The following is a 21,126-nucleotide window of genomic DNA, read 5'->3' as shown; positions in this document are numbered from 1 at the left end:
TTCAGACAAGATATTCCAATCATTCACTACTCTCCATTCACAAACCTGCTCATATCTTTGCAATACGGCTTCTTAATATATTATAATAACAATATTATAATAATAATATTGTAATAAACCTTTGACTTGTCTTCATAATCTTTGTAACATGTTTTCCAGACATCAAATTTCTACCTACTATCATCCTAAGATTCCTTGCTTCCTCCAGTTTTTTCCACTATAGCTCAACCAAGAGGGTATTAAGCATCCCATCTGTTGATCCCAATTTTCAAAATTCACATTTAGTGATGATATTAAATTGACATCCTCATTTGCCATCTCCCTTTGCAGCTTACTTCCTGAAAAGCCATAACATCAGCGATAATAGTAATAATTTTTCAAAGCATAATTTTAATTTGTTTAATTTGTTTAATTTGCAAAGTTTAATTTGTTCATAAATGATATAGGAAATGATCTGAGAGGAACAGTTCATTTGTTTGCGGATGATGCGAAGTTGGGTAGGGCAATAGTGAATGCAGATGACGTCAAAATTTTGCAGGATGATTTGGATAGATTGGAGGTCTGGGCTAAGGAGAATGGATGTCAGTTTAATGTGGAAAAATGTAAGGTTATGCATTTTGGGGTGAAAAGATTGGCAGCAGTTTACTGCATTGGTGGAACCCTGCTCCAGGAAATTGATGAGGCACGAGATTTGGGAGTGTTGGTGGATAAGGAATTGAAATTTAGGGGACACATTGCAAAAGTGACCAAAACAGCTCATCAAATCACTTGGTTGCTGAAGAATACGTTGACAAGCAGAGACAAGCAGGTTATTGTTCCTCTCTATCGAGCCTTGATAAGACCCCATCTAGACTACTGTGCTCAGATTTGGTCACCTAGGTTTCTTCTTGATGGGGAGGATGTGGAGAGGATCCAGAGGCGAGTGACCAAGATGATAGCAGGTCTGTGGAATGAACCGTATGAGAACAGGTTGAGGATTTGTGGGTTGCAAAAATTGGTTGATAGGTGGAGGAGGGGAGATATGATTGAGACATTCAAATTACTGAAGGGTTTCTATAAAATTAATTCAGAAGATATTTTTGAGAACAGGGCTGGTTGTGGGAGGACTAGGGGACATCCATGGAAACTGGGCAAAAGTGTGGTTAGTAAAGGTGTTAGAGCTGGGTTCTTTACTTTTAGAGTAGTGAATGAGTGGAATGCGCTCCCTGAGTCTGTAGTGGATGCTGTGACAGTGAATGAGTTTAAGGCGAGGTATGATAGATACTGTATGACTGTCAGATAGTTGTGATGAATATGATTTGGGGCCTCCCAAGATGAGTCTAATGACTCCCTGGAGTTGCCCGTAATAATAGTAATAATAATAATCGATGAAGACATAAAATCAGTTCTGCCCAATTGCAGAAGAAAAAAACAGTTACTTAGGCAGAAGCTGACTATAGCTTATTATTGTACAACTCATTTTTAAGGTAGCTGTTCACAGAGATAAACCGTATCGAACACCTGCAAATGACTAGTGGTGTGCCGCAGGGCTCTGTTCTTGGACCACTTCTTTTCAATTTGTTCAGCAATGATATAGGAAAGGATTTGAGAGGAAGTGTTCACTTGTTTACTGATGATGCAAAGTTGGGTAGAGCAATTGTGAGTGCACAGGATGTCAATTTAATGTAGCAAAATGTAAGGTTATGCACTTTGGGGTGAAAAGAATAGCAGCAGTATATTCCATATGTTCTTCCCTTGGAAGAACAAAATCTACAAGCAGATAGAGGAAGCCACCATGGGTCCCCCCCCCCTCTCACCCCCTTGCCAATTTCTATATGGAAGATTTCGAAAAACGAGCCATAGACTCAACCCCACTCAAACCTTCTATCTGGCTAAGATATGTAGATGATGTGTTCTCTATTTGGCCTCATGGCCCAGACACATTAGACTCCTTCCTCAGTCATCTTAATAGCCTACATCCAAGAATCCAGTTTACTATGGAAAAGGAAAAGAACAACTGTTTACCCTTCCTAGACATCTTAGTCACACACCTGCCTAATGATACACTTGCCTTCACTGTATACAGAAAACCCACACACACAGGCAGATACATTCACAAACTCTCCCATTACCACCCCTCACAACAATATGGCATCATCAAAACTCTTACTAAGAGAGCCCACAATCTTTGTTCCAGTGGAATGGCTCTTACTACTGAACTTAACCACATACACAACACTTTCCTCTCCAATGGCTACAGCGAACACAGTATCAAAAAAATAATCAGTTCCTCCCCCATTCCCCATCCTTCTCATCAACAAGATTTTAAAAATGCCATCACCATACCCTACATCCGTGGCACATCTGATAAAATAGCCATGATACTAAAAAAGTACAACCTACACACAGCATATAAGCCCTACCACAAACTTGCTACCCAGATCAACTCCCTCCTTTCTCGCTGCCTGAAGTTTACAAAGTACCCTGTTCCTGTAAGCTGGTGTACTTTGGACAGACAGGCAGATCAGCATCCATCCGCCTGGAGGAACACGTCTTACATATGTAAACATAACTATGGTCATTCAGGCTTGGCTGACCATGTTTTGGACACCACCCACAGACTATCATGGAAGAAAACCACCATGCTCCACCACAGCAAATTCAAGAAAGAGAGACTTTTCTTAGAAGCAGCAGCAGCTCTCAGAAACCAACCAAATCTTAATAAATACGGTTGCATTAAGCTTCCGAAGATTTGGGAAACACTCATCACCAGAGGTCCCACCTTACATTCCAGGCACCTACTACCACCCTTAGAGGGCACTCCACCTAGATAGGACTTTAGTGTCACCCACGTGGTTGGGCTTAGTATTGTAAGATTTGTGTGTGCATGTTACACTAATTGTTTTTGTAATCCCCGTAGATGTCCTAGTGACTAGGACGAAATATAGGAAGTATTGAATTCTATTTTAATTCTTTTTGAGTGTTGTAAAAAATCCATTAAGCAAGGTATGATAGATACTGTGTCAATGTCAAATAGTTGTTCTTGACATGATGTTAGAGCCTCCCTCGATGAGTCTGTCGACTCCTTGGAGTTGCCCGGAACAATAATAATAATAATGTACAAGCACAGTAGATCTATATAAGAATGTTTCTAACAGTTTTTGGAATTTATGTTATTATATTATATTTTAATAAAAATTTTGTGCCACAATCTGTAAATCAGATTAAACAACTATTATTGCAAACAAAATGATATATGAATACTGTACAAAGTAAATAATAAACAAGAAAGTATATTCTTGTTTTAATCCTTTGCTGAAGCATGCACAAACAAAGTTTGCATGTGAAATACCCTTCACAAGTAGGCATACTTGTGTATGCAGGGGCAGATAACTTCACATCAAATTGTATTAGCATAATACATAACACACTTGCACGCTTTACATTATGGTTTACTAAGGATTACTAATAAGTGGACTTTGCATAGTGCCCCACTCATAATAAGAGAATTTCATTTTTACATTTCTCTTATCAAGTAGGATATTTTTGCTGTTTTTCTCATAAATTAGTTGCTATTAATCTTTATTCATCGTTTTTTGTTTTACTATTGAAATTTTAGATCCATTATAGTAATTGTATTATTAGCTTTTAATCTAGTATATCTTTATATCAGGATAGGTCTAAGCACCAACAAAAACAACAATTTGGCTGCAACACATTGATGTCTTTGCTGTTTGGAGTCATACAGAACCAGAACTCCACTCATTTCTACAAAAAATCAACAACTCGCATCTTTGCATTGAGTTCACACTAGAAAAAGAATCATCAAAAGGTATTTCCTTTCTATATTTACACATCTAGCATAAACAAGATGGATCCATTTCCACTTCTGTCTACCAAAAACAAACTTTTTCAGGTTGTTATTCCATCTTAAAAATATGGCATCATAAAATTCCTAGTATCAAGAGCACACAAGATTTATTCTGAAGAATCTCTAAAACAAGAACTGGAAATTGTCAAAGAAATATCCTTACTAAATGGATAACCAAAAAATTAATTAATAGCATTTAGTTAATTAATAAACAGCGACCAAGACAAGAAGCCCACAAGACTCTTATACCATATTATAAAGACATCTCTGAATGTGTAGCAAAAAATATGAAAAAAATATCAGTTCATTGCTACCTATAAACCCATCAACCAAATTCATAATCTGCTATCTTCTCCAAAAGACAAACTCTCACCAATGATGCTACTTGGTGTATACCAAGTGTCATGTTCATGCAACTTGTCTTACTATGGACAAACAGGAAGATCTGTAAATAAACATATCTCTGAACAACAAGACCATATCCAGCTTATCAAACCTCCTCACAAATCTGCCTGGCACAACATGGAATTGAAAACACTAACCACAAGATCTGATGGGAAAACATCAAGCTGCTGCATAGACCCATATATAAACATGAACAAACGCTTATACACAGAAAGTGCTGAAGCCCTATTTCATTGACCTAACCTCAATCATACTGACTGCCTCACTATTCCAAAAGTGAGGGAAATTGTTATCCTCAATTTTAATTATTTTCAGCCCAATAGTTTTAATCCATGAACATGCAACTTTTACATAGAGGGATTCCAATTTAATGCATGCACTCTACTGTTTCTTTATTCAATTCCTTATTGCTGTTCACTATTTGTGCTGATAATGTCTTACAATAAGTAAGAGAAAATATTTACATAATAAATTTATTTTTACTGTGGCATTACGTGTTATTCTATAGTTATGTAGGACCTCCTTTTGCTGCAATGACTGCAGCAATCCTACAGGGTATACTTTCCCTAAGTGTACGATAGCAAACAATGGGAATTTTGGACCATTCTTCCTACAGGCATGTAATGAGGTCCTGGACTGTTGTAGAGTGGACGTCCTTTGACCTCACCTGATGCTACAGTTCATACCACAGATGTTCAATAAGGTTGAAATCAGGGTTCTGTGGAGGCCATTCAAGTGTAGTGACATTATGTCCACAGATCATGCAGTTATTACAGCAGCAGTAGCCTTATGACACAGTACATTGTCTTTCTGAAAGAGATGATGGTCAGTTCCATAGAAAAGCCACAATGTGAGAAGCAATGCATTGTCCAGAATGTTCAGATACCCCTGGGAGTTCAATGTTTGTGGCACTGCATACTGACATGACAGGTAGTGTGAACCATGCAACAAGAGATTTGAGATTGACGTTAGGGATAATGCAGCAGTCAAGTGTCAGAGGGAGGGAGGACAGTGAGTGTTTCCTTGGTATGATATTGCAGAATAGAAGAGAAGAACAGTGATAATGAATGAGATGACAGCAATAATGTGTAAGAAGAAAGGACTGGACTATATGTATGCATTAGAGTGTGTTTGAAGAAAACAGGAGCTGCATGCAAGAGCAAGTGAGTGTTAGAACAGGAAATTAGAATTGCAAGGATGGAACAGGGATGGCCTCATGTCAGAATGGTGGCTTGAGAAATGAGAAGGTTTATACTATATTGCAGAGCCAGGTGTAGTGTGTGGGGAGTGATAATAGTTATATAAATGCTAGCAGTGCACTGTTTTTTCAGTATATAAAGCTGTATATCAGCTTTCTGTATATCAAACAGGCTAGTTTTTATTTCTTCTGTAGAGAAGAAATAAAAACTTCTTTTATTTCTTCTCTTAAGAAATAAAAGAAGTTTTTATTTCTTAAGTACAATACTATTTATGCAGATCAGTATTGACTTGTTAAGAGGTGCTCTTGTTTTCGTAATTTCTGGTTGTTTTTTTGCAATTGAGCAACCAGAACAACAGATGGGATTAAGGGAAATACAGTCATATTTTTGGATTTCATAAAGACGTTGAAAGTTTATTTTTCACTTGGTTAGAGTATAATAAACTTAGTTTAATCCTTTATCCAAGTGTGAGCAAACAAAGTTTGCACCTGAAAGTATCTTCAGGACTGGGGTAAGGTGGTACACCCTGGTGCCCTGGTGTTGTACCACCTTACCCAAGTCCTGAAGATACTTTCAGTATCTGAAGATACTTTCAGTATCTGAAGATACTTTAAAGGATTAAACTTAGTTTAATCCTTTATCCAAGTGTGAGCAAACAAAGTTTGCACCTGAAAGTATCTTCAGGACTTGGGTAAGGTGGTACAACACCAAGGCACCAGGGTGTACCACCTTACCCCAGTCCTGAAGATACTTTCAGGCGCAAACTTTGTTTGCTCACACTTGGATAAAGGATTAAACTAAATTTATTATACTCTAACCAATTGAAAAATAAACTTTCAACATCTTTCTCTAAATCCAGAGTAATTTATTAAAAAAGGGTGGCACACCATTTGGCAACTCCTATAGGTAGAGATGACCTGCTAATGCTTCTGCCTAGTATCTCCACTCGGGCCTGGCTCCCACTGAAGAGACCTCAATAAAGGTCGAAACTAGTCTGGGTTGTGGCCCTTCCCTTAATGCATAACATTAGACATATCTGCAAGGAGATGTGTTTTGCATTATGGGAGATACTGAGATAGGAGTGTTGGTAGCTTGCTCCACCTTTGCAAGGAGTGTCCTGGTGTTGTACCACCTTACCCCAGTCCTGAAGATACTTTCAGGCGCAAACAAAGTTTGCTCACACTTGGATAAAGGATTAAACTAAATTTATTATATTTCATAAAGACATTTGGCAGGATACCAGATGAAAAGTCAGTTTTTTAAGTTGCAACATATGAATTTGGATATCAGGTTAGCGGATTGGATTGGTAACTAGTTTTCTGATAGATATCAGAGATTCTCTATGTGTGGAAGAAGTATCAGGCTAAAAAATGAGTTCCACAGGGTTCAGTGCTGGGACCATTACTATTCAATCTTCATGTGAATGACATTTTCAGTGGACTACAGGAAGAATATTCAGTTGTTTAAAGATGATGTCAAGGTTGGAGGGGTTATAAGTAATAGTGCTGATGTTCTGGTTCTTGAAGAAGACTTGAATAAATTGGAAAGGTAGGCAAATAAGTGGGAATATTAGTTTAATGCAATTTTAATGTTTTTAATACAAGTTTAATAGCTTTGAAATTTGGGATCTGCAGATGGGATGCTTCATACTCCCTTGGTGGAGAGGTGGAGAAAGTGATCTGTCTTGGCATGAGTGGAGATAGAAACTTGAAATTCAGAGGACATACTGCAAAGGTTGTAAAAACAATTACAGAGACAATTAGTGATAATTACACTAACCACAAGAGATAAAAAGGTGATGGTTTCACTGTATAAACTTTGATCAAACCACCTCTGAATTTTTGTGCTCAGATCTGGTCACCAGAATTTGTAGGGATACAATATCATTTATGAGGACAGGCTGAAGCTACAGAGTTTGTAAACTACAGAGTTTGGTGGATAGAAGACAAAGGGGAGACATGAATAAGACATTTAAAGAGTTAGTTATTACTGGATTGATACTAGCAAGATTTTTCCTGCAGTAGAAAGAGGAGAAGGAACAAGGACAGGGGACTACCAGTGGAAGTTACAAAGGTAAGTGGTAAATAAGAGAATAAGAAGTGGGGTTTTTTTTCAATGGAGAGTGGTCAGAGGATGGAATGCATTGCCTGAGAGGACAGTACTCATAAAAGTGAAAACGTTGGATGAGTTAAGTAGTATGACAGATTCTGTATGGTCTGGTGTTGATCTCCCATGATGAGTCTTCTGACTCCATGGAGGTCAGGAAAATGATAACAATAATAATAAGCTAATATAGGAGTTCTTTTGGCCACTTTTGCAAAAGTGGACAAAAGTAGCACTTAGCTTCTTCTTTAGCATCTTTCTATTCACTGCTGGATATAGACTCATCTCCTTAACCTTCCAATCCTTTCTGTCTGTAGCCAATGTTCACCATCTCATATCAAACCTTTGTAAGTCATCCCTACATTATGTTCTCCAGCAACCCTTTATTTTTTTCACTTCTCTTGATCTCACTCTCTCTCTCTTTTTATAAGGCTTTTATGATATCATACATTTGTCATATTCCCTTTTTTCTATATGACAGAAACGCATAAGTCACATAACTTACTAAAAGGTTTTTATACGACTGATGCAGAGTAAATTGACCAGAGAGTGAGAGTGCAAGAATCATCCTTGAAAATAGATTAAGAGTGTGATTACTAAGGGAATGAAGACTAGATTTTTGGTTTGCAGAGTGGCAATTGAGTGAATTGCACTGACTTCACGAAGATGAACATATAATAATAACAACTCAATTTTTTCTATATAGTTATTATTACCTTCAGACCTTCATGAGGGTCTGAAGATAAGAAGATCCAAGAAGATCATACTCATTGTGGTAGGTCCACTGTCACAGACAAACACACAGCTTATCATGTTGTGCCTTAAATACATTAAACCATCTCTCCAGTCACCATGCTCTCAACCAATGCATTCCAATCATTGACCACTCTCCATGAAAAAACCTATTTATCACTTCCTTGCTCACACCCTCCTTATATAGCTTCCAAGGGGGTGACCTCTTATTCTTCCACCATTCTATGAAAAACCTCTTTTTGGTAGCTCATTCTCTTCTGCCTTTCGAAAACTTAAGTGACCAAATCTGTGCATAGCAGTCGATATATGTATCCTAATAAAGGCCTTATACAATGAAATCATGATCGCTGTAATAATATGATTATTGTATATAATGAATACATCTCTCTCTCTCTCTCTCTCTTTCTCTAAATAGAGAATGAACAGGGAACTAGATTAGAGTCTGTTACAGAACATTCTGCAGAAGATATACAGCATTTTTGCCATCATAGGTACAGTGGATTCTCACTATAGCAAACTTGCAGAGCTTGCACAAATAGTTTGTTATAGTGAACAGTGTGTATTCTACTATAGTGCACTATAACTGTGAAGCAGCCGAAACAAACCAAAGTGCAGCAATTTCACATTGCATACAATGCATTTTCTTTAGAATAGCATCATGGGGTTTTGGTCAAGACTTTTCAATAAACTGTTGAGTGAGCACTATTTATTATAACAGTGCTTAACAGAAAAAGAGAGAGAGAGAAAGAAAGAAAGAAAGAGAGAGAGAGTCAAATGCAGTTATTTTATATACAGGTAGTTCTCACTTTATGAATTTTTATCTTTATGAATTTTTTTTTGATCAGAATCTTTATTTTAAACTGAGCACAGTGAAGGCAATTGGGGTGTGTGTGTACGGGAAATTATGCAGTATGTAACGATCAGTTAGAACAAGCCTCAGTCACTCATGAGCCTTGGCGATGCAAGTGTGTTATTCATAGTTTTCTTCAATTACACCTGATTTTTTATTTTGTTTTCTTTTTAACTATAACCCTTTCACTTTTTTAACAATGTCAAAAAGAAGCAACAGTGCAAAACTAGAAAATGAGCAAAAGAAACAAAGAAAAGCAAACTCAAGCGATCTTAGGTATGCTAACCAATTGCAAATGGAAGTTTCAGAAGGTGATGTTAATGAGCTATTTCAATCTCACACTATGGAACTCTGACCCAATGATCTCCTTGAATTAGAGGAACAAGAAAGAAACGAAGAAGAAGACAAAGAAGATAAGAAATATGAAGCTCCAACTAGGTTTTTCAAATTAAAAGGCCTAGAAGAAGCATTTAAACTTCTCAAAAAAGCTCAAAAAAGGTTATTAAGGATTCTTCAGATATCTTTTTGTTGGAATACTATGAGAGATATGAAGGGAGCTGTTCTTTCTCGAGCAGGAGAACTTTGCTCAGATCATCAATGCAGGAATTGGAAGAGAAAAGCGATGCCAGTAAGTTAGCCTTGTCTTTTGGTGAGTGACTACAGTACCATCGGGATGCGAGAGTGGTGGAAACTTGGGTGGGCAGAAGTTGCACCCAATTGTCTTGGCAAGAGACCAGAAGGAGGCAACTGCCATTTTTGGGTAGGAGGCAAATTTGCAACATTTGGCGCTTTTAAAGTCTGACTTGAAATTGGTGATGATTGTTTTATAATGGTTGCAATCTACAAACTTTTAAAACCAAGGTTTTGATGGTGGCTGAGATGGAGTGGAATAAGGGATGAAAGCCTCCATTCCTGTGAGGATAATTTTTGTTATTTGGTCTGAGCAGGTGTTTGGATCAGAAGAACTGTGGCAGTAGCCAGACCACTGGAAGGAGGAATAGAAGTCATGGAGGTCCTCCCAGTTGACATGGCATCCTTGTAGTGCCAAAGGATAGGAGACTGTCAACTGGTGGGCGAAGGTTGTTCTGTGGCAAAGGAGACTTGTATGAGGTTGTGGTCTGAGTTTCCAGGAGGACCGACAACCACAGTATACCTAGAAGGGGAACTTCTTAGGAAGAGGTCAATTGTGTTGGCAAATTGGAGGCAGTTGTCTAGTATTATGTAGGAAAATTGATGATCTGAGATAGCGAACACCTCAGCATCACCAGTGAAACTAGAGAAGGGGAGCCAATATGAGTTGTGGTGAGGTTCCCAAAAAGGATGACCTCACTATTGGGGTATTTAGACTGCAGAAATTTCAAGCTTTAGAGAGAAAAAGTTGAAGAGGTCAGAGTGGTTGATGGAGTTTGGAGAGCGATAAAGGGAGCATATGAAAAGGGCAGGTTGATTTGGTAGAGAAATTTTGAGCCTGAGAATGATGATTGGTTCACATATGCTAGTTGCATTTGTTTGCATGAATCATCAGAACAATACATTTTTGGTCTTCATAATAGCCCTATTATAATAATTGTCAAATAATTTAGGATTATGAAAAAAAAAATCTAATTTCACTATTAAAACTCTTAGGTGAAAGTTCAAGGTTGCATAGCATTTATATGGTAATTTATTCAAAATAATTATTTTATCAAAAGGATATCCTGCAAAATAATGTTTAATCTGTAGAATATATATCAAAAGCATACCTTCTCTTTTTTCAACTTTTTCCTTTTTATTCTTTTTCCCTTTCAGAACCGAATCTGTTTCTTTTCTTCTCCATCGAGGTGTTTCAGGATGACTATCACCATTACACACATTCCCTGAATTTCCTAAAAGAAATGAAATTCAACTTGTAAGCAGACAGTATTATGCTCTTTCAATGCTTATAAATACAATTTTTTTTTTATTCATTCTTTTAAAGTAGTCTAAAATTCATTCTCCTAGTTCTACTAGTTTGTAATACCCAATAAAATCCCTCAACAAATGAAAGGTCTTATTGCAAAACACTTGGTCAAGAATTTCCTCTTGGAAATTCTTGACCAAGTGTTTTGGTCACTGATTTCCTCCACTCTGTTTCACATAATCAATTTTTACTGTAAACATTTTCTACAAGTATGTCTATCACTACTCATCTGAACTAGAATCAGCAATTCCCACTCTTCCATCAAACCTCATGTTTTCACTAAACCAGCAAGCCACTGTTATTTCAGAGTTCAACTCTGAATTCATAAAAGAAAAAAAAGAAAATTTTCTTCATCTTCCTCAATCCTCTTTGTTGCTGCCATCTATTATAATCATGCTTTGTATTTCCTATGCTCTACAGCAGTGTTTCTCAACCTGTGGTCTGCAGACCACAGGTGGTCTGCGACGATGTGACAGGTGATCCACAGGCAGACTTAAATTAATTAAATAAATATATATTTTTTAATTATCGAAACAAATTAAAATTTAATAAATAAAAATTATTGAAATCAAATGGAGACTTAAAAAAAAATAACATCAGAATGTTCAAAGGCAGAAGCAATAAAACTATATCGTTGTTTACTTCACCCCTCTTTTATTACCTATCATTCTGGCACTACAATAATTTGTAGCGGCAGAATGACGAATAATAAGAGGGTGAACAACAATATAGTTTTATTGCTTCCACCTTCCCTTGCTGTTTTGTCAGATCTGAAGTGAACATGTATTATTCACATTTCAACCAATTACTTGTTTATTGATTTTTATTACCGAAGGTTTTCCTCATTCAACCAAGGCTCAGTATGCCTTTAAAAGTGTAAATGATACTTGGACAAAGCATGTTGTGCGTTAACCCTGGTATTTACATATTTATATATTTTTTGGAAACGTTTTTTAATAATGGAAAAGTGGCTTAGAACTAGGACTTTAAAAAGAAGAGCAAATGAAACAGGTGATGCTAACCATAATTGTGAAACACATGTTGTAATGGTGAGTAAATCTGATACTATTAAAGTAGAAGAAACAAGCAGTTCAAAGAAAAAATACAGTAGGAAATATAACAGTTCATATTTGGAATTCAGGTTTACTTGGTGTGGAGATGAAAGTGAACAGAAACTTCAATGTGTTTTGTGTTATGAAGTGTTGTTGAATGAGTGCATGAAACTTGCGAAACTCCGAAATTTAGAAATTAAACATTGTGATGTGAAAAATAAGCAAACTGAAAAAAAAAAAGCCAATTTCAGTGACGCTTAGCAACAATAAATCATGGGAAAGATGTAGTTTCGGCTATGGATTCGATTAATAGCAAGGCACTGGAAGCATCCATCTTTTAAGTATGCTCATAGAAAACAGGAAAACCTCATTCTATCAGGGAAAATTTACTACTTCCAGCTATAAAATATGTGTAAAAATTATGTTTGGCAACAAGTTACTAAAAGATGTTGATTAGACTCCTCTTTCAATGACACTGTAGGTCGCAGAATTAATGATATGGCAGGTGACGTAGAATCTCAGTTAATTGAAAGAGTTAAGAAGAGCCCTTATTATGCGTTACAAATAGACGAGACTTTTGATATTACAGATGATGCGCAGTTAATATGCTATGTAAGATATACGCATGACAACAACATTCATGATGATATTCTGTTTTGTAGAACTTTGTCATCCCAAACAACTGGAGAAGAAATATTTCACACTCTCAATAATTACATAATACACAAAGGGATCCAGTGGAAAAAATGTATGAGCTTCTTTCGGATGGAGCTTGCACCCTTACAGGCAGACATAGTGGGGTTGTTTCTATGGTCAAGGAAGTGGCTCTGAATATGAATCGGGTATATTGTTTCATACATAGGGAAAGGTTGGCCTCCAAAGGAATGCCACAAGAATTTAAAACTGTGCTTTACAATGCTGTAAAGCTAGTTAATTTTATTAAGGCTCGACTGCTAAATAACAGGTTATTTTCAGTATTCTGCGATGAAATGGACAGTGAATATATATAACTTTTGCTTCATTCTGAAATTCGCTGGATTTTCAGGGACAAAGTACTAACAAGCTTATTTCAATTAAGGCACGAAGTTCTACTGTTTGTAAATGAACGTAATTCTAATTTTGCATCACTCCTTGTTGATGAAGCATGGTTATCAACACTATCCTATCTTTGACATTTTTTTTTTCAAAATTAAAAGAACTACATCTCTCCCTTCAGGGAAATTCTTTAACTGTTCTTGATGCCTATGACAAAATAAAGGCATTCGAGAAAAAAAAAGAAAACTGGTGTTGTGTATTAGTTATGTAAAAGACAGATAATTTGCACCTTTTCCAACATTGAAATCCTTTTTAGTGGAAAATGATCTTTTTGTTGATTCTGAGTTTCTGGAAAGGGTTTGTGACTGCCTCATAACTCTGAAACAGAATTTTGAAACATATTTTCCAAATAACTTTTATAAGAAATTTCTGTGGGTTCAAGATCTATTTCAGGCTTATAGTTACGACAACGACCTTTCGTTATCAAAAAAGGAACAGTTAATCGAGCTTTCAAGTGACAGTGGGCTTAAAATGTAATTCCGTTATCTTGGTTTGGCTCGATTCTGTTTCTCGCCTTCAGTGAGAAGTGAATTTCCCGAAGTATCTGAAGAAGCACTGAAAATCGTCATGCAGTTTTCTACAACCTATCTTTGTAAGAAAGGATTTTCATCGCTCCTTCAAATAAACACAAAATACACAAATCGTCTTAGTGTGTGTGCCAATCTTCGACTGAAGTTGACCAATATCGAGCCAGATAACCAGCAACTCTGCAAAGGCCAAGAAGCTGAACCATCTCATTAAAAGTAAGTAGCAACATAATTATATCATATTATTTATTTTGACTACAGTTTCCGATTATTCTCGTTATTGGTTTTGGAATTAATCCATTTCCAAAATCGGGAAAAATCATGGGTGAAACAAAAGGTATGCAAAGTGACATCATGCTGAGGCTCAGCTCTGCTGGCGAGGAGGATAGCTTTGCTAATCGTCCCGTTTAGCGAAGTTCCGTATCTCATACGGTCGCTTGCGGGAATATGCGGCCGAGCACACCGAATCCATCACATGCAGACAACAACATCCATACAGTCATGGATTGTACAGAAATGGATTGTACCTTTATGTTGTGATTGTACATTCGTTACATCACAACGTAACGAATACAAGCAGCACACAGGACATATATAAATAAAACCACCACATGATTAATGAATCTGCCAGATTTACGATAACCACTGTTGTACCTCTGGATAAAACAGAATGGATATAATTAAAACCACCATCATAACACGATTAGTACAAATCACATGCGTATGGTATATACGGCATACGGTCGCTGGCTGGAAAATGTGCCCGAACACGTGGATGGCACTTTGCGACTGACATCATGGGTTGGAGTGTTTATAGATATTGAGGACCTCAGATAACAGGATGTCTTAAATTTTTTTGCTGGTCATGGAAAACTCCTCAGGGAAATAAGGTGATTCGCATCAGCCAGAAGTGTGTGTGTGTGTGTGTGTGTGTGTGTGTGTGTGTGTGTGTGTGTGTGTGTGTGTGTGTGTGTGTGTGTGTGTGTGTGTGTGGATGGGGGGTGGGCATTAATGGCTTTGAGATGTTTTGAGTGAAATTTTTGGGTATATGCAGGGGATGGTTTGGACAGGACAAGGCATGCCTCTCCATACACCCCACTACTACTACTACTACCAATAATAATAATAAAATATTCTTAAAGAGATGATATATTTTACTTGTTCTCTAGCTTTTCTAATAAGAATGATGTTTTCCCTTGCCTATTCATAATTTTTATAGTTATTGTTAATCTTCCAAAATTACCAAATCTGTTATTATTATTCTTATCCTAAGAACCAATGGAGTCAATGATTCATCTAGGAGGTCCCTTTGTTGTACACACAGCTCATCATACCTTGCTTTAAACACATTTAAATTATCTTCAGACACACACGCTCGGGCAAGGCATTCCAATCATTCACAATTCTGCAAACAAAACCTGCTTCTCCCTCCCTTGTTCACACCCTCCTCATACAGTCTTGAGGGATGACCTCTTGTTCTCCCCTGCTCTCCCACCATTTTATGAAAAACCGCTTCAATAGAGACTTACCAACCTGTAAGTCTCTATCGTATCACCCCTATTCTTCCTATCCACTAGACTCAATAAATAGCATCTTCTCAACCTGTCGTCATATTCAACATTCCACAGATCAGTAACTACCTTAGTCAACTGATTCTGGCCTATTTCCAACATCTCTTCGTTCTTTCGAAAACCAGGTGACCAAATCTGTGCACAGTAGTCCATATGTGGTCTAATCAAGGCCTTATACAATGGAACAAGAGTCTACTTACTTCTAGAAGTCAGTGTCAAGTGGTAATCTATCAAATGCTTTTGCAAAAATCTAAGTATACTACTATGTATCTATCTTCCTTGTCCAATGAAGCCGTCACCTTATTGTAATAAGTAAGTAGATTACTAAAGCATATCCTCCAAATCTGAGCTGTCCATCAAAGATCATACCACTGTTGTTAACTCAATTCTAGATCCTGGTTTTCAGCCTCCCTAACATTTTAACCATAACAACTTACACACACAGATAGGCCTATAATTTGTCAAATGCCTTTGCAAAATCAAAATGCTTTGGAAGAATCGCTACCTTGAGTTCTGTCACCTCCCTTATGAAGTGGCACAATCTTGCCTTCCTTCCACTCCTTTGAAACTTTATCCAGTGCAAGACTCATTAAACAAATAACAAATATGCGATTTAGTTAAAAAATCCTGAAAATATGTGCTGGATTTATTTACAGTTTAATAAAAAGCTTACATAATAGCATTAAAGTAGATATCAAGCATTTCCAGTTTTGATATCTGCTATCATGCCATTATGAAGCTCTATGTTTCATAACATGATTCATCAGCTGATAAATAACAGTACTTTGCACTCTTGTCTTATATCTGATTTTGCACTGAATCATCTTTCTGTACCTCCTTCAGTTATAAATGCCGACTTACACCTGAAATATAGACTATAATTGTGACATTTTGAAAAGGTTTTTTTTTCCCCCTTGCCTTGCACTTTATAATATGCATTTGCCATATCAATGCCCAAATACAGATCCTCATTATAATTCTAACGATTTTTGAATTATTTAATTTAGAGGAAAAATTCTGCTCCTGACAACTCAAATTTGTCCTAAATGTTAAAGATACCAAGCTATTTTAAACCTGGTTTTATTCCATTTCCCAAGTAAGCAAACAGACAAACAAGTCAAGTTTGTGCCTGCAAGTGTTGCAAATCTAGCTGACCCTGCACGTAGTGCAAGACCAAGGCAACTCATGGTAAAAGTAGATTAAGTTCTGATCACTAATCTTAATATTTCACCTTAATGCAAAGCACATCTCCTGGAGGAGATGTATGATGCTTTGTATTAAAGGCAAAGGGCCACTACCCAGACCGGTTTTGACCTTTATTGAGGTCTCATCAGTGATGGTAAAATACTTATAAGCTTATAAGTATTTTAAGTATTTATAATACTTATTACTTATATTCTGGTAAAATACTTATAAGCTCTGTATTACTAAAATCTTGGTATTTCTAGCCTGGCTCCCACTGATGAGACTTCAATAAAGGTCGAAACCGGTCTGGGTAGTGGCCCCTTGAATTTAATACAAAGCATCATACATCTCCTCCAGGAGATGTACTTTGCATTAAGGGTAAATATTAAGATTAGTGATCAGAGCTTAATCTACTTTTACCATGAGTTGCCTTCGTCTTGCACTACGTGCAGGGTCAGCTAGACTTGCAACACTTGCAGGTGCAAAGTTGACTTGTTTGTCTATTTGCTTACTTGGGAAATGGAGTAAAACCAGGTTTAAAATAGCTTGGTATCTTTAACATTTATTATACCCAAGGTAAAATACTTTCTCATATTTGTCCTGAATTTTCTTTGTTTTTCTCACAGTCTCTCTTTCATACTTTTTTGAGCCCTTGTCTCAAGTATTCAGGCATTAATCTTACCTGATCACTCAGTAATAAAACTGATGTGAGAATACTCCGTATCCTTACATTCGGTTTTATTTCTTTTTCTATAGATTAGTAACATGAGAGTGCTATTCCAAATATGCATTCAACCTTCTGATAAAGACTTCTGAATTATGTAATGTAATACCCCCCCCCAAAGGTTTAATTCCTCCATATTTGAGCATTTCTTGTCAAATATTGTCTACTCAGTTGGCTTTTCACATTTCAGGTTTCTGATAGATTTTGCTATCTCCAATATTGATATGCACTCCAAACTGCATTTTTCTTGAATTTTTTACAGTCTTTGCTTATTTCATTTAACAATGAATTAAAGATGCCAAGAAATTATTATTATCATCATCATCCAGGCCTCGATGGAGCCAAAAGACTCATCGTGGGAGGTCGTTTTTAGGAAATACAAAGTCTATCATACCACTCCTTGAACCCATTAACCATCTCCACTCCAACCACTCTCTCAGGCAATGCATTCCAAGGTTCAACCACCCTCCACGTAAAGAAACCACTCCTCACCCTCTTGCGCACAGCCTCCTTTCATAACTTCCAGGGATGGTCCCTTGTCATCGCTCCTTACTGCCATTCCACCAAGTGAAAGAAATTTCCAATGTCTACCCTGTAACTGCCTCTCAACAGTTTAAAAGTCTCGATCATATCACCTCTCCTTCTTCTATCCACCAAACTCTGCAGTCCACATTCACTTAGTCGATCCTCATAACTCATATTGTACAGTCCTGAAACCATCTTTGTTATCTGCTTTCTGTACCCTTTCAACAGTCAATTTATCCCCTTCAAATTCTGGGGACCAAATCTGAGAACAATAGTCTAAGTGTGGTCTGATCAGGGCCTTATACAACGAAATGATAACTCTTTTATCTCTGCAGGTCAGCATCCTTCTCAGTAATCCTCTGAGATACCATCACCACCTTTGCAATATGCTTCCTGAATTTCAGTTTTCTATCAATCATTACCCCCAGATCTCTTGTCTCCTCTACCTCCTCCAGTACAACTCCTCCAATCGAGTACACATCCTCCCATCGATGGATCACAAACCTTGACTTTACATTTTGCTGCATTGAACCGACAACCCCATTTATTTGCCCTCTGTTTATTCAAATCCTCTTGCAGGGCTGCCTCATCTGCACTATTACTGATAACCTTCCCAACTTCACATCATCCGCAAACAACTGAATGTCCCCTTGCAATCCATTGACAATATCATTGATATAAAGACTGAACAATACAGGTCCCAGTACTGAGCCCTGTGGAAATCCACTTGTAACCTTCTGCTTCCTTGATATTGCCCCATCATACACAACTCTCTGATACCTATCAGTCAGCCAATCCTGAATCCATTTGACTAACCCAACATTTAAACCCATGTGCTGTAACTTAAATATCGGCTAATCATGTGGCACCAATCCGGCTAATTCATGATCCCTCTCTCACATATCCACTTCAATTCCTCTCTCTCACTGATGTTCAGTTTCTGCCTTGTGCCTCTTCTAGATACTTGCAAAATCCAAAAAAAATGGCAGTATATGCCTTTCCCTCATCAGCTGCTCTTGTCACTTTATTATAAAAGACAATCATATTACCAAAGCAAGAGTGCCCCTTAACCAATCCATGTTGATTGGTTAAGATTATTTTGTTTAAGATTAATTGGTTAGGATTAATTTGCTCACAGATAACATTACCCTCATCTACCCATGCTGTATATAGTCCCTCACTAATTTCTCCAAGACCTTAACACATAATGAGACACACAAACTATCCTATAATTAGACACTTCCAGTCTGCTACCACCCTTATGCAGCAGCACTATCTTACCTTCCTTCCATTCCCTGGGTACCTTTCCTTCAGCCAGACTTTTATTGAAAAGCCAGGTCAATGGAGCTGTCAGTTCTTTAGCACATTCTCTCCAAACCCATGGTGAAATACCATCCAGTCCAACAGCTTTATTGGTATCCAGAGTACTCAGTATTTGGAACACACTTTCCTCTTGCACCTCTAAACCCTGATCCTGTCCTATCCCTCTAGTATTAAAACCTCCTCCAGGATGAAATACTCCAATAAAGTGCTGCTCATTGAACAACTCCACTACATACTCTGCATCAGTAGCTCTATTCCCATTTTTATCCTGCAATGTCGTTCTTCCACAATTGTTATAATATTGGTTTAACTCTTTATACAAGTATAAGAAAACAAAGTTTGTGCATGAAGTAACTTCATGACAGGACAACTTGTATATAGAGGCTAATGACTTCACATCACCTCACTTCACATGTCTTAGTATCTCATAATGCAAAACACATATCCTTACAGATGTATAATGCTATGCATTATGGGAAGAATCACTACCCAGACCAGTTTTGATCTTTATTGAGGTGAAAAAGGAAAGGAGTGCTCATCATAGGCCTAGAGTAGTTAGTATAGGGGTTTAATAGAGCGTGACAATATTCGAAGAAAGAAAAAAAAGTGATAGATAGTATGAGAGATAGAGAAAAGGCCTCAGCTCTTTAATATCATCATCATCATATAGCCAAAGGCTATCAGTTTTCATTTTTCACCAATCTCATATAGATGAACAACCAAAAGACTAAAGCACAAACATGACCCGATACCCAGGTGGGTAGTCTTATCTGAGTTAACTGCCTTGAGTTAGCCTTCTCTGCCTGGAATTGCTCTCCAGTCATCATTGCAATTGACTATATGACCAAATTGAATTAAGAGAAGGAACTATTTAAAAAACCTCTAATAACAAACACAGACAGAATTTTATCACCCCCTCCCCCGGTGAATATTGCATAATGTGAATGGTCTACACCATCTAGTTAAAAATTTGATATCCCCTAAAATTATTATTATTATTATTATTCAGGCCTCTATGGAGTCAAAAGACTCATTGTGGGAGGTCCTTCCTAAGAAACACAAAGTCTATCAAGATTCATCGAGGGAAGGTCCCCCCTAAGAAACACAAAGTCTATCATACCACTCCTCAAACTCATTGACTGTTCTCGCTCTCACCATGCATTCCATGGTTCAATCACCTTCCATGCAAAGAAACCACTCCTCACCCTCTTGCTCACAGTTTCCTTTCATAACTTCCAGGGATGGCCTCTTGTCATCTCCTTCCCGCTGTTCAACCAAGCGAAAGAACTCCCCAGTGTCAACCTTTTAACCACCTCTCAACAGTTTAAAAGTCTCAATCATATCACCTCTCCTTCTTCTATCCATCAAACTCTGCAGTAACATTCCCTCAGCCGATCCTCATAACTATCATTGTACAGTCCTGAAACCATCTTTGTTAATTTATCCCCTTTAAATCCTGGGGACCAAATCTGAGAACAATAGTCCAAGTGTGGTCTGATCAGGGCCTTATACAACAGAATGATAACTGTTTTATCTCTGCAGGTCAGCATCCTTCTCATTATTGCAGCAATCCACTGTGTTACCTTCACCACCTTTGCAATATGTCCCCTAAATTTCAGGTTTCTATCAATCATCAACCCCAGATCTCCTGTCTCCCCTACTTCCTCCAGTATAACTCCTCCCATAGAGTATGCAGTCTCCCATTGATGTTTCCCAAACCTCAAGACCTTGCTTCTTTCTAAATACAAAAATCATCTGACTGAAAAATAAAATTTCCACAATACAATATTCTAAAGCATATGGTGTCATATTGCTGGTTTTCATATTCATGTTTCTTTCTAACTTTCCATAAATGATATTTAATTCACTAATTATAAAAATCAAAATTCTCTTCCCATTGCTGACAGACAGTGGGTATGGCAAAAAAATAACCTGTTCTGTTGTAAGTAATGGAATGCCCAACACATTACATAATCTGTTCCAAATACACAGCGTAAGAACGCAGCTGTAGAATGCATGTTCTAC

At 37.3% G+C, this 21,126-nt stretch overlaps 1 protein-coding gene across 1 annotated transcript in view; it reads right to left on the bottom strand.

Moving 5' to 3' along the window:
• Ziz (dedicator of cytokinesis protein Ziz) overlaps positions 1-21,126 on the bottom strand; it is an 826,359-nt gene that overhangs the window by 253,933 nt on the left and 551,300 nt on the right. The window contains exon 31 of the mRNA XM_090414187.1: positions 10,903-11,025. Within this exon, the coding sequence (XP_090270313.1) occupies positions 10,903-11,025 (123 nt within the window). The remainder of the gene's footprint in view (positions 1-10,902; positions 11,026-21,126) is intronic.

Source organism: Typopeltis vanoorti, chromosome 24 (assembly GCF_054136105.1).
Source record: "Typopeltis vanoorti isolate ZY-2024b chromosome 24, IOZ_Tvanoo_1.0, whole genome shotgun sequence".
Taxonomy (NCBI): Eukaryota; Metazoa; Arthropoda; class Arachnida; order Uropygi; family Thelyphonidae; genus Typopeltis; species Typopeltis vanoorti.
Note: the sequence above shows the minus strand (reverse complement) of the source record. Positions and strands in the feature narration are given on the sequence as shown.